At 42.6% G+C, this 24,185-nt stretch overlaps 3 protein-coding genes across 22 annotated transcripts in view; 2 read left to right on the forward strand and 1 right to left on the reverse strand.

Annotated features, from left to right (window-relative positions):
• KIF2A (kinesin family member 2A) overlaps nucleotides 1–5,272 on the forward strand; it is a 103,482-nt gene extending 98,210 nt beyond the window's left edge. For all 6 annotated transcript variants that reach the window (XM_038402347.2, XM_038402348.2, XM_038402349.2 and 3 more), the window contains one exon: nucleotides 3,497–5,272. In XM_038402347.2, the coding sequence (XP_038258275.1) occupies nucleotides 3,497–3,582 (86 nt within the window). In that variant the 3' untranslated portion in view covers nucleotides 3,583–5,272. The remainder of the gene's footprint in view (nucleotides 1–3,496) is intronic.
• DIMT1 (DIM1 rRNA methyltransferase and ribosome maturation factor) lies at nucleotides 431–20,243 on the reverse strand. 9 transcript variants are annotated; one of them, XM_043515257.1, is made up of 13 exons: nucleotides 20,077–20,233; nucleotides 18,399–18,472; nucleotides 17,750–17,836; nucleotides 17,164–17,225; nucleotides 16,968–17,061; nucleotides 16,821–16,870; nucleotides 15,469–15,592; nucleotides 15,253–15,345; nucleotides 14,167–14,231; nucleotides 13,712–13,775; nucleotides 12,019–12,125; nucleotides 9,467–9,532; nucleotides 8,337–9,108 (listed from the first exon to the last, which is right to left on the reverse strand). In XM_043515257.1, exons 1-12 carry the CDS (start codon nucleotides 20,141–20,143, stop codon nucleotides 9,505–9,507), a joined length of 915 nt encoding a protein of 304 aa, XP_043371192.1. In that variant the 5' UTR covers nucleotides 20,144–20,233; the 3' UTR covers nucleotides 8,337–9,108; nucleotides 9,467–9,504. The 9 variants fall into 9 exon arrangements, 6 of the variants coding, with proteins under 6 accessions (XP_043371190.1, XP_043371191.1, XP_043371192.1 ...); XM_043515255.1 differs by lacking the exons at nucleotides 8,337–9,108; nucleotides 9,467–9,532 and adding an exon at nucleotides 431–2,170 and having other exon boundaries at nucleotides 20,077–20,238; XM_043515256.1 differs by lacking the exons at nucleotides 8,337–9,108; nucleotides 9,467–9,532 and adding an exon at nucleotides 431–2,170 and having other exon boundaries at nucleotides 20,083–20,235.
• IPO11 (importin 11) overlaps nucleotides 20,239–24,185 on the forward strand; it is a 277,976-nt gene continuing 274,029 nt past the window's right edge. For 3 of the 7 annotated variants that reach the window (XR_006281719.1, XM_043515248.1, XM_043515251.1), the window contains exon 1: nucleotides 21,982–22,143. The gene's annotated coding sequence lies outside the window, so the exon portion shown is untranslated. Of the gene's footprint in view, nucleotides 20,369–20,487; nucleotides 20,790–21,981; nucleotides 22,144–24,185 lie in introns of those variants that run through there. The other 4 variants (XM_043515249.1, XM_038401363.2, XM_038401357.2 and 1 more) reach the window with 3 other exon arrangements.

Here is a 24,185-nt window from a genome sequence, read left to right on the forward strand (position 1 = left end):
TGGCAATACTGCGACCCCGTAATAAGCTTGCAACTCCCTGTGATGGGTTGCCCCCCTTCAAGATGCCACCTGATGTGCTGAGATACCACTGAGCCCGCTTGTTCTGCCAGCATAGGCCCCCTTTAACTGTCTTGCTGAGCCAGGCTCTTAAACCTCCTCTAGCATACATACACACAGGCAGAGCCACGCACAGCTGCAGAAAGACACGGACATAGGGTTCTGGGAAGACTCCTCTTAAGGGATTTACCGCAGCACTCAGGTGTCCACCTCCCTTGGAGTGCAGACCCAAAGATACATTGTCTTGTGCTGTAGAGAAATGTATACAATGTAAGCTGATAAATTCACCCCCTCCCTCAATGTGGAGGAAGATATGCACAACTGCATTCCCCCCCTCTTTTGCCCCCAGTTAGAAATTATTGAAACTGGGTTTAATATAAAGAAAACAAAATTTATTAACTCTAAAAGACAGATTTTAAGTGGTTAAAGGGGTAGCAAACAGAACAAAGCGGATTACTGAGCAAATAAAACAAAACACGCAAACTAAGTTTGATTCACTAAAGAAACAGGTTACAAAAAATAATTTCTCACCCTAAATGTTGAATTAGGCAGCATGCAGAGTTTCTGTATGTCAGAGTTCTAGTTATTTCTTCTTACAGACTGGACCCCTGTCTCAGTCTGGACTCACCCCTGCCTTTCCCTTCTGGTTAGTCTCTTTTGTCCGTTCAGGTTCTTACAGCAGTCCTCCTCCTTGGGTAGGCCATGAAGGAGAGTCTGGAATGCCTTCCCTCCCAGCCTTAAATACAATTTACATAAGGCGGGAAGCCTTTTGTTTCCCAAACTTGACCTTCTCTTCCTGTGAGTGGAAAATTACTAGAAGTCCAAGGTGGTGTTTAGTACCTGGTGGCAGAACCACCTGACCTAGTAGTGTCACAGCTAGTTCCAGGTGCCTCCCAGGAAGGAGAGAGATTAGAATCTTCACAGTCTCATTGTTTCTTCCTGATGGCCCATCATATTTGATGGCCTGTTGTCTGGTGGGTGTATTCCAGCTGTAATTGTTACATAGTTCATATTCCTAACTTTAGATACAGAAATGATACATGCATACAAATTGGAGAATCACATTCAGTAAATCATAACCTTTCTAATGATATTTTACATGAGGCATCTTGCATAAAGTATATCTCAGTTATGTCACATCCATATCATAAGCATATTTTCATAAAGAATATGGAGTGTAATGTCGCACTCTTTTTTTTGGGTTGGGTCCCCCAGTTTGAGAAATCCTGTGGAGGAATCATACATTTTTCATTTGTTGGACAGGACATAAATAGCAAATTTAACAGATATGTTACACATCTGTGAAACTTGCTATGTATGCCATGACCAACCCGTGAAAAATGTGTGATTTCTCCATGATTTAAGTAGACCCCTATTTATGTGTGCATTACTAGCTGTGGGTTCTTATACATCAAAAGGACTAACTAACTAACAATAATGAGCTATAATTGCACATTGTTATGAATTTTCTCTTCCTCCGTCCTACAACCCATATTCAATACAGAGAACACTATAGCTCTATTACACTGGATCAAGGAAGCAAATAATCTGTCTGTACCAGTATAGAGGAAAAATTCTTCACTTTGACCCCCTGGATCCCGGAAGTATGGAACCCAGGCTCAGTCCTCCAGTTTTTTTCTCTGTCTATCTCTCTGTCCTAGGCCATCCAAAACAACAAAGGAAGGAAACCATCTCAATGGAATTGCAGGAAAAGGGAAAATAAGGCAGAGAGAAATAAATAGTCTGCCAGTTAACTCCCAACTGCTGCTTTATTTCCCAGCTGCGTAACAGAGGCTGGGGAGACTGCTTCTCTTCAATTGTCACCCTTTTAGGTCTGCCCACCAGAGTTTAGCTCTGGGTCCAGTTATGAACAGTTCTTGCTTACCAATATGTCCTCAGCTCAGAAGCCTTCATCTCTGTAGCTTGTTTTCAACCTCTCTTTCAATCGCATCAGAATGCAGATTCTTCTCAGTGCCCTTGCTTGTCTCTTCAAACTGTATCTAATCTAGAGCCACTGCTCACAGCATGATTGCTTACTCCAGTGAGAGTAATGAGGGTGAATTGGTTTTGGATATATTGGGTGTCTTTGAAACCATAATGTTGGGAAGTTCCTCTAAAAAATGAAAAAAGTTTTAGATTTTGCACTGCAATCTGAATATGTCCTGCAGGCCACATGAATGCGTTTATTGTATGTGTCCCACGAGTTATATATTTAATGCAACTGTATGTTGGGTTAAGTAACTCAAATGGATCTGTCAAAAGAATATTATACTTTCCTTGTGCCGCCTGTGAGCCCATCAGCTAGAGGATTGCTTCCTCTGAGGAAGAGAAGTTGGTAGACGTTGGCAGTGGCTATGGTAAAACAGCAATTTGGGCAACTCCACTCTCTTTCAAAATCATTACAGGCTGCCTTTGAAATAAGGTGCTGTAAGCATAGCTATTTAGAATAAACACTTGCCTCTATTCATACTGACTGGTACACTTGCTGTCTATAAATTCTTTGTAGGGTGGGGAAAAAGAGAGGGAAAACGAAATTATTGCCAGTGATTGTTTGTACTTCTCCCATTCCCCCCCTTGGAGAGTATTGGTCATGGTGATGAGTATTCCAACTCTTGTTTATTGCTCAGAGATTTGGGAACTAGTTTCTCTATACTGGTCCCAACTTGACAGTCTTATCTCCTTGTTTCTTGGGAGATGGAGCTGTGTAACTAACTGGATTATTGTGTTGCAGGCTGCAAAAAGGAAGATAGTGACAGAATTACCTGTAGATACCCTTCTCTTCCAGCCCCTTTCTCAGTATTCTTTAATTCTCTGGAGCTTTGCAGCAAAATAAATAAATATGGAGGAATTTTCCATTTCTTGTGTAACTGTAGTCACAAAAGTCAGTTCCTATGTTACAGGAAAACAGTGGATTCTGGAAGGCATTGTTTGCATTTAGATGTTTAAATCAGTCATGTCAGTATAAAGAATGGTTTCAAATCCAATTCTAGAGATTTTAAAGTCAGCACTGGAAGTTGCATTAATATGTAGAAACATGCTAGCGGTGTAATCCTGCGCAGCTCAGTTGGAGATTTGGTGCGTATAGGTGTGTATAAATGATAAGGGGGACAGGGAGTGCATGGGAAGCATACTCTGCATTGAATGTGCTACTGTGAAGTTTCCTAGAAACAGGAGTAAGGCCTAAGAGGGGAGAAGATAGCTAAGAAACTTGTTGATATAGGAATATTACACTTGAGCTTAGTCAAACATGTCCATTATCTTCCCTGGCTCCTTGTTGTCTGTAGCCTCTGCTCACATGTGTGGAGGAATGCTACAACCTTGTGCTCTTTGCTGGTGAAATACTTGCAACCTCAAGACTTATCTACAAAACACCCACTGAACATGAGCACAGTGGCATTTCTTTCTTTCTTTCTTTCTTTTTTTTTTTTTTTTTATAAAGATAAAGTGAAATCTTTCCGGGCAGCTCTACAAGAGGAGGAACAGGCCAGTAAACAGATCAATCCGAAGAGACCACGTGCCCTTTGAAATGGGCCTCTGCTGCTAATGGATCCCCCGAACCCTTACTGCTGTAACGTACAGTTGTTATGAGACGGTGGCTGTAAGAACTCAACTACTTGAAAGCGTAAAAACTTTTGAAGTGTCTGTGGAAATGTCCAGTTTCTCCTTCACCTGAATGACGTTTTCAGTTTTTTGTGTGAAACACTTCAATGATGTCTTCAGAATGCTTCTAGACCAGACAGCACAGCACAACCATGCAGGATTCAGAGCTGTGAAGCACTTTGTTTAAAATGTTTCATTTATTCAAATTGTGAATTTTATGTTTTGGAAATTTTGCCATTTTTTTTAATAATGAAGTAAAACTGTGGACTTTAAAAACTTCACTATTTCCTTTTAACTATGTTCAATTTTGTTTCAAAGACCAGCTGTGCAGTTTTAAATTGTGTTTGCGTGCATGCACACCTCATCAGTGATTGTATATAACTTCTCTTCTAGAGACAGCTGTGCTAACCTCTTCCCATTCTGTGCCTTGATGAAGGCGACTTGACCCTAAATGTCCTTTCTGAAGCACAGCCTTAATAAATGACATTCCTTATTTGTCAATGTAAGTTACTTTTATTGTGTGTACATCTTTAAAGTGTGTGAGGGTTTTTTTTTTTTTTTTGGTGACTTGTTCATTTCACAGGATGTACCATATCATTGAACAGGAACTAAAAGAGCTGTTAGAGTGGCCAAACAGCTGGACATTCCATCCTTGTAGAAATCTGGGAATCATGATTTATTTGACTACCATAAAAAATGGTTATATAATGCTAACATTTTCTTTGTAAAGAACAATATAAATTAGTTGATGTATAATAAAAGGTTAACATGGAGGAGAGCTGTATGTTAGAATAATACAGAGATACAGTATGTGTATAAGTGTGATAAATGCTGTCTAGAATAAAGGTGCAATCTGATCTCTATGTATGGGTAGGAGGACTATAAAAGTTCAGGGATCCAGTGAATAGCATAAACAAAACACCTTTTCACATACTATTAAAAATTTGGCTTCTGATGCATGAGAACTTACATGTGCATTAACCGTAGTTTGCAGATAGTTTGTATGGAGTAGTACTGTTGCTTTAAAGAAAGTAGCTAATGCATATTTTTCCCTTTGTACAGTGCCAGCAGCTGAAAAGTGGGGTGAAGCTTTATCATTTGGGATTTGCATAATAGGCTGCACAAACTCTACATAATGCTATACAAATCCCACAGGTACCTGAAGTCTCACAAATAGCACCATACACGTCCAGCACTTTTTAGGTGGTGGCACTTGAGTTATTTTTGCAAGTCAGTGTCGAAAAGAAAAAAAAACAAAACCTTTTATGTAAGAACTTTTTGTCAAACAACCGTAGCCCTCTCAGAGTTCTCCCTGTTTCCAGGACAGATTCCAGGAGTTAATATCATCAGACCCTAGGAATGGTTTTAAACTTGGTTTTTGGAACACAATCCCATTTATGCTGGGACTGAAAGGAAATAAAGGGAAGGCAATGAAAAGAGAGCTAAATGAGCCAGAGATTCTCAGTATTTAATGTTTGTAACTCCCATAGGAAGGTAGGCTACGGGAGACCCTTGTTGCATCATGGTAAAAAGCTCCTATCTGTAAACATGAAAGCTGAAAAAGCAATGTAGATTTTACACAATGTGTTTAATAAATTAAACAATGAAACATCAATTAGAGATGAGAATTTACTTCTATGTAACTCACATTTGCTTTGGGAAGGAATTTACTTTGTGATCATATCTACTGAAATTAGATGTATATGATTTTTTTTAAAAATCATACTTAAAAGGCACATGGTGCTAGAATGGGTGTTTGTTTTTTATTGTAATAACCATCCTGTATAGGCTGGTATTGGGTTTCACTGACTTCAGTCCTTAAACAGCTATATCAAAATGTACTGATCTTTCACTGCATTCATCTAAGAATACAATCCATCAGAAATTAAGAGGAAATTTTATTAGATAACTAAGTAAAACTAGCTAAAATGTTTCTGTTCATAGTAACTGATGATGCAAGTTAAAAACATTCCCTGCTTCTTAAATCAAAAGCTTTCATTAAAATGATCTGAATTGATAAGTCTAAATCTCACTTTTCCTTGAGGCTTGAGCCATATTATGTAGAGGATTTATATACAAGAAGCCAAGATACCATGGGTGGCGTTCCTTTAGCAAGTCACAACCTTTCTTTTTTCACAGTGGTAGCCGTGTTAGTCTGAATCAGCAAAAACAATGAGGAGTCCTTGTGGCCCATTTCAAACAGTTCACAAGAAGGTGTGAGTAACAGTATGGAGAAATTAGTTTTTGTAATGACTCATTACCACTACAAAAGTCATTTTTCCTCCCTTGGTATTCTACTATTAATTGAATTGTCTCATTAGACTGACCCCCAACTTGATAAGGCTACTCTCATCTTTTTATGTACTATATATAATATAATATACCTGCTCCTGTATTTTCCATTCCATGCATCTGATGAAGTTGGTTCTAGCCCATGAAAGCTTATGCCCAAATGAATTTGTTTAGTCTCTAAGGTGCCACAAAGACTCCTCGTTGTTTTAACCTTTCTTTTGTCTACCTGTAAAGAGTCTTGTGATACATAAAGTGCTTTAAGATCCTCTGAAAAGTATAATCTAAATGTGATTCATTTTGGATTTTGCATCAAACTGCAAATTAAGAACGGTAGATGCTATTCAGATAGCTGTAAGTTTCATGAGAAACTGTGCAGCTAGTTTAAATATGAATCTGTTGTATTTATATAATATGCCTGCTTCTATCCATGTCCAATTTTTAAAATAACTCCCCTGTCAAATATATTTTACTTTACTTTCATCACTGCTGATGCGAGATTCTTTTTAAATGTTTTCAGTATTGTTCACTGACTAGTTCTTGTCTCCTACACTAGCCTCGCATCACAAAAGGACTCATGTGGGTTAATAATGGAAAGGAAAGAAGTATGATCACGTATGTATTTCTCCTTTAAAAGAAAATAGGGAGAGTAGCTTCTTCGGAACATTCTGCTATAATGGACAGCCAGTGATATCTTTATGTGGCAAACATATTCTCCAGTGGGTGATGAACTCTTACACTTAGGGCAAGTGGATGTTTATAGTAGGAAATCAGGACTCTTGCTGATTTGAGGTTTTAAAAGAGTAGGATACCACACCAATTAAGGTTGGCTGTCTCAGCTTGTACTGAGGGAAGTTAGAGAATAGAGTTTAAATCCTCTCAAAGTGTGTATGATAAAACCTTAATTTTACTAACACCCCTGCCCTAAAATGGGACCAGTGCTGCTGCTCCAGTCAGCTACGGGCTACAGCAGAGGTGGGCAAACTACAGCCCCCAGGACTGTCCTGCCTGGCCCTTGAGCTCCTGGCCCTTCCCCCGCAGCCTCAGCCTACCGCACCACCAGTGCTCTGGCCTGCTGCTCCTCCCAGGACAGTGTGGCTGGCTCTGGCCAGGCTGCAAGCTCCTGCTGCTCTGAATAGCATGGTAAGGGGGTGGGGGGTTTAGGTAAGTGGCTGGGGGTGCTGGGGTCAGTCAGGGAACAGGAGGGGTGTATAGGCATGGGAGTCCCAGGGGCCGGGGGTTTGGATAGGAGTTGGAGCAGTCAGCGGACAAGGAGCAGTGGGGGGTTGGAGGGGTCAGATAGGGGGCTGGAGCCAGGCTGTTCGGGGAGGCACAGCCTTCCCTACCTGGCCCTCCATACAGTGATGTAGCCCTCAGGACAAAAAGTTTGCCCACCCCTGGGCTACAGATTGGTTGGTCAAGCTAGGCTTTGCTAGTTCTGTATAGATTGCTTCTTAAGGGGCAACTTATTTTTTGCATGCTGGGAGAAGAGGGCTGTCATGCTAGCCTAAGGTGAATAGAAGCTCTCTTGTCTAGACTTCAAAGCAATGTTTGCTTTTTGAACCTTATGATAGAGTGACATGCTTGTTCCTTGGAAGATGCTGTTCCAGGCCTGAAGAGCTCCAACTGTTGCATTTTCAGTGTTCCTAGGCTGATCTAGCTTTACCTACCACTCCTCTAAGCATAGGCAATTTGCACAAGTGCATTTACTTTGTCTTTAACTGTTACTTAATGGTGTGACCCTGTAGTTCTTAACTCATAATTCAGATTATGAGCAAAGACTCAGTTTAGAACTAGGAAATGTGCCCAGCTCCTACAATACCAAGAATATTAAAATATTTTTGGAACATTTTGTAAGTTTCATTAACAAAAATAGAATAATGCAGCTAGCTTATATTCAATGTTAAGAAATTAAAGGGAGATTTAAGGGGGAAAATCATGCAAGAAACAGCCCCTCCTGCTTGCCTGGAGCAGTAATCTGGTAATAATCTCTGATATAGCACTCTTCAGTACTGTACAACTGCCCACAGTTTGAGATAAATTTAAGTATATGGATCGCTATTGAGACTAGATGTACACTGGTTATAGTCTAATGTATGCAGTTTTTAGTGAAAAGCTACTGCAGTTAATGCACATTTTAGGGTTATTTGTGTAAGAGAGGTAGGGACAGGGGTGATCTCTGTGCCCTGCTCTGCCACTGACATTTAACCTGTGCTCCTCAGTTAAAGTCTGTGAAATGAAATAATACTGCTTATGCCAGCCCTATAAAGCACTTTGAGGTCTATAACAGATGGAATCCCTAAGTGTACAGTATGGTTAAGGCAGTTTAAGAAAGTTTAAAGGCACCATATAATGTTTCAGTCAAACTGCATTGTTACTGAAGATTTTTGTGTGAAAATGGTAGTATCATATTCTTAGCTGCCTCTAAATGCAATTCAGGGTCTAGGAGTAACAGATGTAACTGCAGCTGAAAACAAGCTTGGATGTTTAAGAGGTCTGTACTAGGCAAAAGAACTGTTCTTTTTTAAAACCTATCGTTTTCTTGGGCACCTTGGCTGTGCAACCTGATGACAAAAGTTTAACTGCCCCAACATCTAGAACATATACAGTGGTGATCTGCTCATTGTAGCAGCAATTTCTCTAATAGTCCAGGGCCAGTGGTAGCTACCAGAAAGGAAAGGTTAAAGAGATGCATGCTTCATTTTTTTTTTAAAAGTTAATTTATTCTAAACTTCCACGAATGGGCATCATGCCACCAGTCTACAAATAGTTCTGTGGTGGCCAAACAGACAGAGGTCTTACTGTTGTAATGGCAGGAAAAGGTGCAAAGTCATGGAGGGAAGGGTTTAATTTGGGGTCATAGGGTACATTTAAAAGGTGCTCTGATGAGGAAAAAAAGGTACATAGCTTCAGTCTTGACAGTTACAATTTTAAAATGCAACACAGCACCTTTACAGCTACTGTCTTCAAACAAATACTTCTGAGCAGTTTTTGCAAAACAGCCAGATGTACGTTGTATGCTGGTGATTGCTCTCAACATGAGTTCTTCTATGAACACCTTGGTCCATGTCTCCTTTCACTTCTTCCCCGAGAATGTAAAATGCTCCTTGTTCAGCCATTTATGAAAAATGGATGCCTTCTGAATTGAAGCCATGCAGCACTCTGAAAAATTAAAATGGTCAGCTTACATGAATTTGTACTTCACACAGTAACACTTACTTCAAAAACTACCACGATGAAGGGAGTAGATAAGAGAGAAAAGTCTTAATACTGCTTTCTGTTCCAGTCATTACAGCAAGGAGCTGTTAATAGGTTTGCAGTAAGGACGAGTAGGGTGCACTCAACTTTGAAAGTTCAGGACAGATGTAATGCTAGTGCAACCTTGTCTACCACTCAGTTTAACCTTTACTAGCCAAAGAACAGCAGTTGATTTAGCTGGTCGCAGCAGCAAGACATGTTGAGTCACTTCTGCCAAGAAGTTGTGATTAGTTATAGCAGACTAATGCCCCTAGGAACCTACGCTTTTGGGTGTAGCTCCTCTCCACCTGAGTCAAGAGCTCAATGCCTGATTAGCTGGCCACATTTCCAAAACAAGTACTTCCTTTTACTTAAGTGCTCTAGGCCATTTCTTTAACATATTGTGTTACATTTGAGTAAATCACAGGTTTCAGAGTAGCAGCCGTGTTAGTCTGTATTCGCAAAAAGAAAAGGAGTACTTGTGGCACCTTAGAGACTAACAAATTTATTAGAGCATAAGCTTTCGTGAGCTACAGCTCACTTCATCGGATGCATCCGATGAAGTGAGCTGTAGCTCACGAAAGCTTATGCTCTAATAAATTTGTTAGTCTCTAAGGTGCCACAAGTACTCCTTTTCTTTATTTGAGTAAATGTGTCTAAAATATTCTGAAGCTACACATTAAGAGATGGGATTTCTACTGCCTAATTTGATGACAAGCAACAAGAGAACACATGGTCATTAATATAACAGCTGCGGTTTGAGTGCTATAGTATGCCTAATGCTGCTAGAAACTCTAAGGGAGAGATGTATAAGACTTCAGGGAACTTGTCAGTCATATAATGCAATTTATGGAATGAGATTTAGGTACTCCAGAATGCCGTAAACAGCAGTTTAATCCATATAATCTGTTTCTTCATACCAAGGGATCAGGATCTTCATCTGTGGTGATAAACTACTTCTCCCAGCCTTATGTAATCCAACTGCCAAGCTCCTTTTCAACAGAAATTTGATTCAAATGTGTGTTGCTTTGTTGCCCTCAGCCTGTATGTGGCATCATCATGTGTAGTAAAAATGTGTTTAAGGATATATAAATAATGCCCCTCACAAAAGACTCAGATCACTGGAGTCTAGGGCAGCGGTTCTCAATCAGGGGTCTGGGAGTCCGTGAGCCCTTTCAGGGAAGCTGCAGAGGCCCACAACTGAAACCCGGTGCCCCCAGCCTGCTGGCAGCACCGCTTCTGCCCCAGCTGAGAGCAGTGCAGGGGTGAAGCTGGCAAACCTCCCCCGCTGCCCACAAGCCAGGAGCAGCAAGGGGGCTGAAGCTGGGAGCTCCAGTGTGCCTCCCCCTGAAGCTGGGAGCCCCCCCTGTCCGTATGCAGCCCCTAGCTACCCCCTCACTTCACACAGCCCTTAGCTCAGAGGTGGCAAACTACAGCCCCTGGGACCATCCTCCTGAGCTCCTGGCTCAGGAGGCTTGCCCCCAGCCCCTCCCCTGCTGTCCCCCCTCCCTGCAGCGCGATGCTCTAGGCGGCAGGGCTGCAGAGCCCAGCCTGACCCAGTGCTCTGTGCCCGTGGCACAGCTACCTTTCTTGGTGCAGCCGCACTGCCAGCCACCGGTGCTCCAGGCAGCGCAGTAAGGGGGGCAGGCTGGATAGAGGGCAGGGGAGTTGGGCAGGGTCGTGGACAGGGGTTGGGGCAGTTGAATGGGGGCAGGGGTCCCTGGGGGACAGTCAGGAAGGAGAGGAGGGGTTGGACGGGGTGGTGGGGGGGAGGTCAAGGGACAGGTGGGTGGATGGGGCAGGGATCCTAGGGGTGGGCAGTCAGAAAGGAGAGGGGGGTTGAAGAGGGGGCAGTTAGGGGCAAGGGTCCCCAGGGGGCCATCAGGGAACAGGTGAGGTTGGATGGGGCAGGAGTCTTGGTGGGGGGCTGTCAGGGGGCGAGAAGCAGGGGGGTCAGATAGGGGGCAGGGGCTGGACCATGCCTGGCTGCTTGGGGAGGCACAGTCTTCCCTAACCGTCCCTCCATACAATTTCAGAAACCTGATAAGGCCCTCAGGCCAAAACGTTTTCCCACGCCAGCCTTAGCTACTCCCTTCTTGAACCCTGAGCGGTTTTCAAGCTTTTTGAATTAAGTCCCCACTTTGAATTATATTTTTTGGTTGTGTCCCTCAACAGTTCAGACAGGCTGGGTGGCCTCCTGACTGAGTCCGTGGGTGGAGATGGCATTCCCTCTTTGGACCCCGCTGTGCGGAGCTGGCTTGATCCCCATCAGCTCTTGTCTCCCCCCCCCCCCCCAAAAGAGAAGTAAAACTATTTCCATGCCCAAGCATCCCCCCTGACCTGGAGCCCTGAGTCCACCTCCCCACCCCCAGGCGTATTTATAGCATTTGGCAGGGGAGCGGGGAGGGAAGGAGGGATAGCGGCTCAGAAAGAAAGTTTGAGAACCCCTGGTCTAGAGTAAGTTTTCAACTAACTACAGCACAAATTTTACTTACCGTTAGTCTAGAAGTTTCCAACAGTCTCAGTCTTCTGTTCTGAAGCCCTATTGTTTTCATATATATTAACTTGGACCTAAAATCATCCTAGACTACTAGAGTTAAAGACTACCTCTTACTACAGTTTTCCCTATATTTACAGTAATTTCCTCACTGGATCTATAACATGTCAATAGTTCGACATCTCATATCAAAAGTGGGTGGTGTTTGGGCTATCGCTACTTTTTCCCCAATCCAACCCAATGCAAATCTGCTAGTTTTATACTAGAGATGTCCCTGCAATTTTAGAACAGAACAGTGTTTGAAGTATGAAGGAAATTCACAGAGAGAATGAGTTTACCTAATGAAGTCATCTATATCCATTGAACGAGCTCGTTTTTCAGAGAAACCTGTGTTTTTTAGAACCATCTGTATTTTCTCTGCAATTTTGAAGTCTTCTGGTATTTCCTGTCAATGTAAGATGCAATACAGGTAAGTTATTTCTTCAGTATTTAATGATTTTTAAAAGCTTGTGCATTCCACAAGTCTTCAGTTATCTAAGCACCATGCCCAACCTTTGCTATACATCAAGGTGACTGACTATTCCAGATGAAAAATGCTTTAAAAAAAATTCAGGTTGCTGTTTTCTCACCAAGATACACAGACTGTCCAACAATCCTGGGTTTTACAGTACTGTCCCGCTTTGATACACAAACCCCCAGCTGAAGCAGCTCCTGCCCCATGTGACTGGCTGGACTAGGCTCCCTGCTCCTGGCATTGTGACCTGGCCCCTGCTGTCCAGGTTTGCAACACTGCTCAGGTATGGTCTTGCCCCTGACAGGGGTGGGGGTGGCAAATCTGAGTGAGTGGCATTGCAACTTGGTGCACAGGGTTGCAACACCCTTTGCTCAGATTTGGCCCAGCTGGGCTAAACCTGAGCCATGTTGCAACTTATGTGCCAGGGTCCAGGTCGCAGTACCCAGAGCAGGGACTTGAGGCCAGCCAGCCCTGCAGAACAGGAGCTGCCACTGCAGAACAACCTGCTTTGCACTCACCCTGCAATTCCCCTCCCTACCCCATGCAAGGGACAGGATCTGCCCCATCCCCCCAACCTGTCCTCTCAATCCCTGGAGGCAGTACCCAACCCACATTAGCTACTTTGAATGTTGGGAGGTATGTATACACCTGAGAAAGAAGCAGGAACTATGCCTACCTCTATATGCATAGTACGCGAAGGCATGGCCAGGTGGATCAGTTATTTTTCTAGACTAGACTACTTAGGTTCTACTTAATTAAAAAACTGTTTATTCTATATCAATGGTTGGCTCCATATGCACAAATAAAAGTTCATAAAGTCTTAAGAGAAATTTTTGAATAATGTGCATCCCCACAGCAAATTGGAAGTTTTGATGCAGCACCATGCAAGTTAGGAAGACTAAAGAACTGTACAGCATAGTGAATGTCACGTTAGTCAGTATTAAAACGTGGAACTACTGTATATTTTGAAAAAAGTGTACTTTAGATGTTAAGCACAATTCTATACATAACAGATCGCTGTAGCTGAAAATTAGCCTGACTAACCATTCTCTTCTTAGGATCAGATCTTATTAAAAGTTAAATAAATAATAATAATAATAAAAAAAAAGGATCAGTGTATGCCTGGTTTCTAGATTTTTGTAAACAACCTCAAACTCACTGCAGATGAGTCACTAGAAATATTTTCAAATAGATGCAGTGTGAATGGTTTTATACTATGCCAAGCTCTGAGCAGCCCTTACTTGGGGCCACGAGGGGAGGACAGTAAATTACACCCCGGAGACATCAATGGAATCTCGATATATCCTTCATTTCTAAATTTTCATGTAAACCTTCATTATAGTTTAGAGGATCTTAGAATTCTGTTTATTTTAGATATTCTGTTATTCTAAGGGTACTCTTAGGTTTTAACTTCTGGATGAAAGATTTTTGTACCATCTTGCCTCTGTTGAATTTCACACTTAGCTCACCTTGTATGTTACATTTAACACATTAAAACCGAAAAACATTCTACTTACAATGTTATGTATAGAACAGTGAATTCGATAATTCTGATCCAGCAGCTGCTGCACCGCACTTGATCTGAAAGTGAGTCAATACAGCGAGTCAACCATTGATATAGACGTCTAACTACATTGAAACCTGCTTTTTTAAAAAAAAAGTTGTGACTTGAGTGGCTGTTCAGAGGTTTTTAAAATAAAAATTCAACAGCTGTACTGAACACATTGGATAATCTCTTAAGGCAGCTGCCTAATTGGCATGTAAATGTTTCACTGTATAAGATTTCCATGACCACAGTGTAAACTGTCCAACCCTGCACTATGGAGATATCTGAATGGTCTGATTAATATGGTGGTTGAAGCAAGGCTTGCTACAGAACTAGACTGGAGGATTGCTAGTATTTTTGTAGGTGAAACAAGCAATTCGATAAACTCTTAAACTTTGAAAAAACCCTCTAATAGAAGTAACTTACTTAAATGCTGCAGAAAGTGTCTTGTTTTTCCTGACAAAGGCTATCCTTACTAGGCCATCCCATTCCTGAAACACAAAATGCACAACATTTGCCTGAAGCAGTATACAGCTGTTAATAACCAGGCCAGACTATCTACTATTAATTTCATGACAGCACAAAGAGGTAAATCTTAGTAATAGCACAACACTGCTTAGTTCTGTACAATATAGTACAAATTGACAAGCTAAATACTTCACTGGCAAAGGTAGGCAGACATTACCAAAAGCTGCTAACTGTACAATCACCCAGATCTCTAGATAGCTACAAGTCATATGGCTGAAGAACATCTGGCTGAACCTGGGCAAAACTGCGGTGATGATATTAAGGTGTTTCCCTTTTTTACACAAGTGTCTAGAGTAATATTGCTCTGGAGCGTTGATCTTCAGCAAGAGCACATAGTCTCTGAGTCCTAAAGGACTCTTCTTTGCTCTTGATCAATTAAATACTGCCAACAGCCATAAATGCCTTTTAAGCACTTTAAGGTCTATAGATGAAAAGCACTACAGAAGAGCTAGGTATTAGCACCACCACCTGCTAGCCAGGAGCTTTTACCTTTCAGTTTGAGACAAACCTAACCACAGCGATCCTGGTCTGTGTCCAGGAAAGCAACAAGGATTTTGAGGAAAGTTGAGTTTGAACTGCTGTTGGGGCATCCAGATAATGTTGGAAAGATACTCAGATGAGAGACTGATCAAGAAAGGGAGAGGTACAATGGAGAGTCAATGAATGTCTACTGCAGTGATTTTCAACCTGTGGTCCGCAGATCATGTATAAGATTTTCAAGGGGGTCCACACCTCCGTTTGAAATTTTTTAGCAGTCTACAAATGAAAAAAGGTTGAAAACCACTGGTCTAGTCTTTTGATATGATTGAGTTAGGCCTATTTAAACGGTCTAGAAAAAATCCATTAACACTGTTTATGCAAGTTACACGAGTTGTATTGTGTTGCTTTTACACCACCATTTGAAAGAGCATACAGAACAAAACATTGAACAGCACTATTATTCAGTTATTTTATTGGATATGGTCTGAAGTATTTGAATCTCACCTGAAAATTAATAGGTGGTGGAGGGTTCTTTGGCTCTATTCTGACAACACTGGATTCAACTTTTGGTGGAGGCCTGAAATTATTCCTTCCAACCTGTTAACCATTAAAAATTAGGTAACTATCTCAAACGGCAGGAAGCAAATATTCACATACTTGAGAAAGACTCCTCACTCTGACATACATTCCTACATTGGTTATAGATGTAGTTTCACTTACTTTCATTAGATGATCCACACGGGCTAATAACTGAGTGTTAATTGAAAGTCTACAGTATAGTTTATTTCCTGGTTTTGCAACCAAACGAAGAGCAAATTCTCTCTGAAACATAAGTATTGCACACCTGAGAAAAAAAGAAATGAAAACATGAGTGCTATATTGCAAATAATTTATTCCTAGAAGCTCTATTACTTGTAGATTATTGGCTTTTTATTTTAAAGGCAAGCATAGAGATGCGTCACACACTCATATTAAGAAAAGGAGTACTTGTGGCACCTTAGAGACTAACAAATTTATTAGAGCATAAGCTTTCGTGAGCTACAGCTCACTTCATGAAACCTGTGATTATGCAAGACACTCATATTAGAGAGCCTCAGCCCTGATGCAAGTTAGGCACAACTATAGCAAACCCACTATAGCACCTCCTTACCCTCGGTCTGAACTTGGCTATTTGTACCTAGTGGTTAGAAGGAAATTAAGAAAATTTTGTCTCAGTCTTACATGTATGACCTATGTAAAATAATTCCACCTGCTTATACCTCTCATTCTGGACCTCTGAAAGCCACAGGTTTCTTCTGAAATGAACTTTCCTGAGTAAAATTTGTTAAAATAGTAAAATTAACAGCCTCCACTGATTTTAATTGCTTTTTGGTAATTCACTAAGTTAAAGAAGTGCTGATCACCAATCTTGCATTGTACGTGACAAGTTTCCTGACTGCTAATAGGCATACTGGTACCTAATGTCACTGATTAGTACTGTAGCAAGAAGTCTGAATCTGCAGAACTGCCAAATGAGAACAACTTATATAATTTAAAAAAAAAAAAAAAAAAAAAAAAAAGCAAACAGTAAAAATAGATACCCCTACTAGTCCTTCAAATCCAGTCAATGGCATCCACAATAGCAGCACTCGAGTTCATGGTATCACGGCTAACCGCCAACAAGTTAAACTATCAGCAAGAGCACTTAAGCAAGCTACGCAACCATATATTAAACATACAGTTGCTTTGATTTCCCTGGAGAAACCCCACAACCCCCCCAGTCCAAATCTGCTCTACTTCTCCATAACTCTTAAGACACCCTGCTTAGGCCTGAGGTCGTCCTTTCTAGAGTAAGCAGGAGCAAACTCCTATTTATTTTAGTGGGAGCTGCACTTGGTTATGCCAAGTCTCAAATTCTTCCTAGGTGTTTAACACTTTGGCACTGGCAATGGCCACTGGGAGTACTATGCTGAGGAGAGTTCCTGACTAGTGGTTTTCTGTGCTGATATCTTTAACAATAATCCCAAATCAGATATTTTGTGAAATTAGTCTTTGTTTTGCATTAGGCAATCCAGAGAGTCTCATCTACATACCTGAAAAAAGGTCTATGCAGCAACAGCTTGAAAACAAAAGGTGAAGAAATCTAGGGAAAGAGTAACACTGTTAGTATGTCCTCTCTGAGCAAGTACCATCAAAAATTCATGTAAACTGTTATTCCACTGCAATTGCTTTGCCCCTACCTGATAAGGCAAGTTAGCCACACACGTATCAAAGAATGGTAAGTCAGTTTTCAACACATCTCCAACCTTTATTTCTAGTTTATTTGCTAGGCATCTAGGGGTGGGAAAACGCACTGTTATTACCTTAGAAACACACATGTCTAAAGAGGTCAGATCCCTAAAATGCAGTGGAGCTATTTCCAGTGTTAGTACTTACGTGCCCTGGACTCTCTTCTGAAGTTCACTCAGAAGTCGTGTGTCAAGTTCACAAGCAATTACCTGAAAACAAAGAGTTATATTTGCAACTTTAACTAAAACAGAACTATGAATAGACTTCTTGCTATTATCTCAGAGTCAGAATAGCTTTTGTTACATTTAAAAAAAATACCTTACATTAGGATATGCACATTTTCTATCACAAAAATCAGACTGTATTAAAATTTCAGAAGGATAACAAGACCATTGAAGAGAATTACACATGTAAAGCACAATTCTTTACCTAAATGTAGTTGAATGCCTTGTAAAAATGGTAAAGATCCACACAAATGTTAATGCAGTCAATTACAATTACACTGCGTATCCAATTGTCAATATTCTTAACTTCACTTTAGAGGCACCACTGTTACTCTATCAATGGAGTTGTACAGAGAGAAGGATATGAACACCCAGAAGGGAATACATACATTATTCCCCCCCTTCCCCCATTTGATTGGAGCAGTTGGACACCTTTTCATTTGTTCATCTACTAAGTAGCAGTTTGTTCAGCGAAAAATCAAGATGAATTTTTCCTAACTCATTCTTACCTTTTTAACTTTCTCTAGCATTTTTACTGTCAGGTTACCAGTTCCAGGTCCTACTTCAAGGACAACATCTGTGGGCCGTAAGGCAGCCTAAGACCAAATGAGATTGTAGGAAACCAATACAAAAAAAAAAATATTGCAAAGTAATCTTAACTAAGGAATTCTATGTGCAGACTTTAGTAGAGCTAATCCTGTATATGGTTAACAAATTTGGAGAACTTGTTTTCAAGGCAAAAGCAAAATTGCCCAACAGTTTCACTTTTAATTACATGCAACCTTTTGAAAACGTAGCCATTAGGTAATCACATCTCTGTGTGCACACAAAACCCTGCGTGTAACCTTGGCTCCACTTAAGACAATGGGAGCTTTGCCACTGACTTCAATGGGGCCATGATTTTACCCACGGCCATTCTGAAGGAAAAGAGAAAGCACTTAGAAAATCTTTCACCAAATGCACATCTTGAATTAGCATTTCCCATACCTTTCAAGAGGCCGGAGGGGATTAAGCACCTCAGACTTACAGAGTATCCAATTTTAAGTAGTGTTGTAAATTGTTTACAAGCATTTGCCTTAAAAGATTTTATGAGAGAGAACATTTGAGTGCAACTCTTATGACAGCTATTTTAATTAGTTAGGTCCAGTTATTACCAACCTTCTCTATAATGTTGTTAACAATGAGGGGATTTTTCAGGATGTGCTGCCCAATTCCAGTATTGAACAGGATACCTAAAATAAGGTATATCACTATCATTAAAAACAACACAGCTATTTTGGTATAGCAAACTAAATTTTATACTTCTAAAGCAGTGATTTACATTCTTTTACTGTAACTAGACCACTTTACCAGTCTAACACCTGGTCTACACCTACACCTGAGCTACTTGGCTCAGGGCTCTGAAATATCTCATGCCCTATGTGACAGGTTGACCTAATCCCACTGTAGACAAAGGTAGGATGACAGAAAGTTGCTGCCTCTCAAAGAGATGAATTACCCACACTGACTGAAAAACCCCTTCCCACAGTGTAGGAAGCACCTAAACTACAGTGCTACAGCTGCAATGCCACAATTGTGCCTCTGTAGTGTAAACATAAGAACAGCCATATTGGGTCAAGTCCACAATCCATCAAGCCCAGGATCCTGTCTCCTGACAATGGCCAATTCCAGGTGTCATATTCTAAGACATTAACTCTAACCACACTGCCTCTCTCCTTCCATTGATCTGTGCGTACTACACTTATCCCCTTGGAGCATACAATGCCCTTGTGATTGTAGGTTTCAGAGTAGCAGCCGTGTTAGTCTGTATTCGCAAAAAGAAAAGGAGTACTTGTGGCACCGTAGAGACTAAGAAATTTATTTGAGCATAAGCTTTCGTGAGCTACAGCTCACTTTATCAGATGGCATCCGATGTAGCTCACGAAAGCTTATGCTCAAATAAATTTGTTAGTCTCTACGGTGCCACAAGTACTCCTTTTCTTCTTGGGATTGTAAACGCTGGCACTTGGGATTAATGACATTTCAGAAGCAGGGGAGCCCACAGTATCAACCACTGTAGCTGCAAATACCATTAGTGATACTGGGAACAACAAATGTAAAACAATAAGAAAATGATTGGTGACACTGTACTCAGGTTAAAGCAATACATTACACATCACCACTACTTCTGAGATCCTAAAACCACAACTATTTTTTTCACTATTGCATTTAGATGGAACTCTTTTAGGATAGGGACCTGGTCTTTTTACACAGCGGCATAGTAATAAAACCGGAGTGACAACAGCATGCTCGCCCGCGTACAAGTACAAGCCGGGAGTGGAGGCCATCATCCAAAGCGCTTGCAGAAGAAGCACGTTCCAAGGAGATCTTAAGACAAGCGGAGCCTGCACTAGCCAGGCCAGGGCTCCACAGCCGAGCCCGCGGCTTCATCAGCTTTCACTAGGGACACGGGGCCACCGAGGAGAGCAGACCGCAGCCGCCAGACGGCTGAAGGCTCCTGCCGGGCTTTGCCTGGCCGCGCTCAGCTCCATTCTGCAGGCCGCGGGCGAGACGGGCAGAATACAGCAGCGCCTCCCAGAGACCGGCTCTCCAGCCTGCCTGAGGGCCGCCAGGACCCTCCCTACCGGCGGCGGGGCTGCGGAGAGCGCCACAGGGAGCGAGTGACCGTCTCCGCCCGCGGCACTCGGAGCCTCGGCTCCTTTGCCGCCGCCCCCCGCTCTGGGGTCCCTTTTCCCCGAGCGGCACCGCCGCGCCCCGGGCCAGCTCCCCGCACACCCGAACGGGCCTAGGGAACGCGACCTGCGGCTCTCCCCGCCGGGCCCGCGCGCGCACTCACCCGGGCCCGGGCCCGGGCCCTCACGGCGCTGCTGCCGGCACCGCTTCTCCGCCTTGACTTTCGGCATGGCGGCGCCCGGCGAGCCCCGGAGACGCGCACGCTAGTCGCACCCTCCCCTCCCCCGGAGGAGGAAGCCGGGATAGCATTGTCGCCCTTTGGTGACGTAAGTAATACGCGCCGGCGGGGGGAGGGGACGCGTGTCTGCCGTAGCTGCCGCCGAATGGTCCCGGCTCGTGGCGCGAGCTTCGGAAGAGGCGGGGGTCGCGTCACGTGCAGCGGCTCTGACCCAACGGTGAGCGCGGGCCCCGGGCGCTGCGGGGTGGCTGGCCGGGCCTAGGGCAGGGTCGGGGGCTGGGGACTGTGCGGGGCGGGGCCAGCGGGACTCACCTGCGCCAGCGCCCGGAACGGGGGAGCTGCCCCGAGTGTGAGCGAACGCCCCCAGCCGGCGCCGCCGGACTCCGGACAGCCCGGCCGGCCGGGCCCCGGCGGCCTCGGGACACTTGGACCAGGGACCCCCATGTGCAGCCCGTGAAAAGTCCCGAGAGATCGCCAAAGTCCACGTCGAGGTGCTCGCCCGTTAGTTCCCTCGCCCTCCTGCCAAGCGGGGCACCGCGTTTATCCCCCGTGGAAGCATGTAGGATAAAGGATCAGACCTGCACCTCGGCAGGGATAACTAGCGGAACAGAGGGGGTGAGAGGAGGATGCTAGAGGAGGTGAGGTCCGAGACTTGGATGGGGTGATTGTGGGGGCCTTAAAGGGAGCCCAACCTTTAAAAAAACGGGTGTGGTGATTAGTGGGGAGCCAGTGCAAGGATTTCAAGGGCATGTGTGACATGGTCATGTCAGACCAAGAACGTGCCGTCAGGTGCTGTGTTTTGTATGGAGAGGAGATGTGAGTACTGCGTAGGGTAGAGGAAAGGTGGCAATAATCAAAATGGGGGATAATCAGGGCGTGGAGGAAAGTTTTAGCTCTTAGAACAGAGAGGATCAGATTTGCTATGTATGTTGTGAAGGAAAAAATAAGATTTGTTTGTAACATAGGTTGATGGGGAGAAGCAAGGAGAAAAGTAAAAGAAACGTCCCCTTTGTGCAGGTTATTCCATGATTATTCATTACAGGGGTTTTTTGCACCTTCCTCTGAAATATTTGGTACTGTTCAGGGTCAGAGACAAGATACGGGATCACTCTTCTGATACAAAAAGAAAAGGAGTACTTGTGGCACCTTAGAGACTAACAAATTTATTAGAGCATAAGCTTTCGTGAGCTACAGCTCACTTCATAGCTAGCTTATGCTCTAATAAATTTGTTAGTCTCTAAGGTGCCACGAGTCCTCCTTTTCTTTTTGCGAATACAGACTAACACGGCTGCTACTCTGAAACCTGTCTTCTGATACAGTATGCCATTTGCTGTTCTAGGTGCAGAGAAGACTGTTCAGGATTATTCTTAGTCTTTGTCTACACTGGCACTTCGTCCGTAACACTTTTGTCTTTCAGGAGTTTTAAAAAACACCCCCCCCTCCCCCGACAAAAAGTGCCAGTGTGAACAGCTGTGAACAAAGCCGCTGCTGCTCCTGAGGGGGTGGAAGTTTTTTTTGGCAGGAGAGCTCTCTCCAGCCGACAAATAGCAGCTACACTGCATGCCTTTTAGTGGCAGGGCTGTAACGGCACAGCCATGTCCCTAAAAGCCTTGTAGTATAGCCATAGCCTTAGCGAGTCTTGTGTTGTATAGATGTGTCAAAGTACTTCCTTTTGATGTGGAGGAGAAAGTGGGCTATTATCCATTTCTCCAGTCCCACACCTTCAGCCCCTTAGTTATCTTCTGGCTTCCTTGCTTCCTGTTGGGGAAACTGGAAGGGCTGAGGCATTAGCTCCATATTTCTTCACAGGCTGTGCTTTTCTCACTTTAAGTTATTTTCCTCTTCCTCCAAAAGATTCCTCCTTCCTCCGGAATTAGCCTTCCAGTTAGAGAATTGCCATCTCTTCTTAGAGGTCTTTGAAAAAGCAGGATTTGGGACCCATTCACAGCACCATTTTTCACCAGAACTGGAGAAAGGACTGTCACAGTAGTGGTGAGTTACTTTTCCCTTTTCTAATTTTATTAAATATAACCTTAGTACACGTGGTACATAATAATCCCACCTTGTCCATGGTATGTATTGGATGGTATCTTGACTTCTCTGAAAATGAAGAGACTCATAGCCGCATTGCTTTTGGAAGCCTTTGGAACAAATTATCATTATGGGTATATGTTAGCCCTCATCTCCAAATGATACGGTAATCTCTTTACAGCATAAAAACCATGACAGTCATTGTAAAGAGGGGTTATGTCTGATGGGTGATTTCTATAATCCTCAGATCCTTTTCTGCAGTACTAGTTCCTAACTAGTTATTTCCCATTTTGTATATGTGCATTTGATTTTCCCCTTCATAAGAGTAGTAGTACTTTGCATTGTCTTTATTGAATTTCGTCTTGTTGTTTTCAGATCAGTTCTCTAAATTATCCAGGTCATTTTGAATTCTATTTTTGTCCTCCAAACTGATTGCAACCCCTCCCAGCTTGGTGTCATTTGCAAATTTTATAAGAACACTCTCCCTCCTGTTTTCCAAGTAATTAATGAAAATATTTAATAGTACTGGACCCTAGACAGATCCCTCTGATACCCTGCTAGATCCTCTCATTTTGACAGCAAGCCATTTAAACTACTTTTTGGCTATGATTTTTTAGCCAGTTATGCACCCACTTCATAGTAATTGCGTCTAGACCACATTTGTGTAGTTTGCTTATGAGAATGTCATGTGAGACTAAAAAGCCTTACTCAGATCAAGGCATATCATGTCGACTGCTTCCCTCCTATCCAGTAATCCTGTCAAAGAGGAAATTAGGTTGGGTTGGCATGATTTGTTCTTGACGAATCTATGTTGACTCCTCCGTAATACCATGTTATCCTCTAGGTGCTTACAAATTGACTGACTGTTTAATAATTTGTTTCAGTATCTTTCCAATTTATAAATTATGTCTGTTTTATTGCCTCACTTATTACAAAGCATAGGATGAAGAAGCAGGGAGGGAATAAAATCTATTTATTAATTGTGGAGGGAGGAGAAAAAGTCAGAGGAGCAAGTATCGCCAACCTTGCAAGTTTAAAAATCTAAAACAGATCAAGAAATCATGAGTTTAAAAAATGCGTCAACTTCTGACTTTTAAACTCAGTAGGAAGTATTCCTCTCACCCTCCATTGTGCATACCTATATTGGATTGAAAATTCAAGCTGAAATTTACACTAAATTTATGCATGCAGATTGGAGGGTTCTACTTCATTCTGCTTACCAAACTGAGGAAAATTCTTTTTTGTTCTCCCAGGCACCCCTTTGGGCACTTTTCCCTTCTACTTATGCTAGATGCTATTATCCGTTTCCTCATCAGCTGCCCCCTCCAAGTATTGCCTCTTACCTCCCTCTGGCATCTTCCCATTCGCAATGTCCTCTTATTGTTACAATTTATTATTTGTATTATAGTAATATCCAAAGGCTCCAATCAGGGTTGGGGCTTCACTGTGCTAGGTGCTGTACAAACATATACTAAGAGACTATTCCTGCCATCAAGATTTTATAGATAATCTGATTTAGTCTTCTGGGTATTACTACCAGTTCTGGTCTTTGGTCTACTACTTTATTTCTCTACCCTCTGCTAGCCTCTCCTTCTCTCTTCTACCCCTTCTCCCTGACTTGTGTTTCCCCTCTGACCTCTGCTTCCCTGGTTCCACTTAAGAGCTGATTTTTGGTTTCTCTTGTTCACTTGACACAGTCCACATGACATTATCATAAGCAAACTAGGAAAATATAGTCTCCATGAAATTGCTATAAGTTAAGTGCACAACTGGTTGAAAGACTGTACTGAAAGAGTAGTTATTAGTGGTGGTTGTCAAACCGGGATGAGGTATCAAATGAGGTCCCACAGGGACTTCTCCTTGGTCCAGTATTATTCAATATTTTCATTAACGACTTGGAGAGTGGAATGGAGAGTATGTTAATGAAATTTGTGGTTGACTTTGTGTCAAGTTTTGACCCCCACACTTTAAAAAGATGTGAACAAACTGGAGGGAGTCCAGAG

This window comes from Dermochelys coriacea, chromosome 5 (assembly GCF_009764565.3).
Source record: "Dermochelys coriacea isolate rDerCor1 chromosome 5, rDerCor1.pri.v4, whole genome shotgun sequence".
NCBI lineage: Eukaryota > Metazoa > Chordata > Testudines > Dermochelyidae > Dermochelys > Dermochelys coriacea.

Bases quoted from the DNA above. Each gene is read 5' to 3' on its own strand.
- DIMT1 (XM_043515255.1), bottom strand. From the start codon at position 20,143: ATGCCGAAAGTCAAGGCGGAGAAGCGGTGCCGGCAGCAGCGCCGTGAG. The intron at 17,837-18,398 runs GTTGGTAATAAC...ATTTGGTCTTAG, and splicing joins TTAACAACATTATAGAGAAG to GCTGCCTTACGGCCCACAGA. The intron at 15,593-16,820 runs GTATGTAGATGA...TTTTTTTCTCAG, and splicing joins CTGCATAGACCTTTTTTCAG to GTGTGCAATACTTATGTTTC.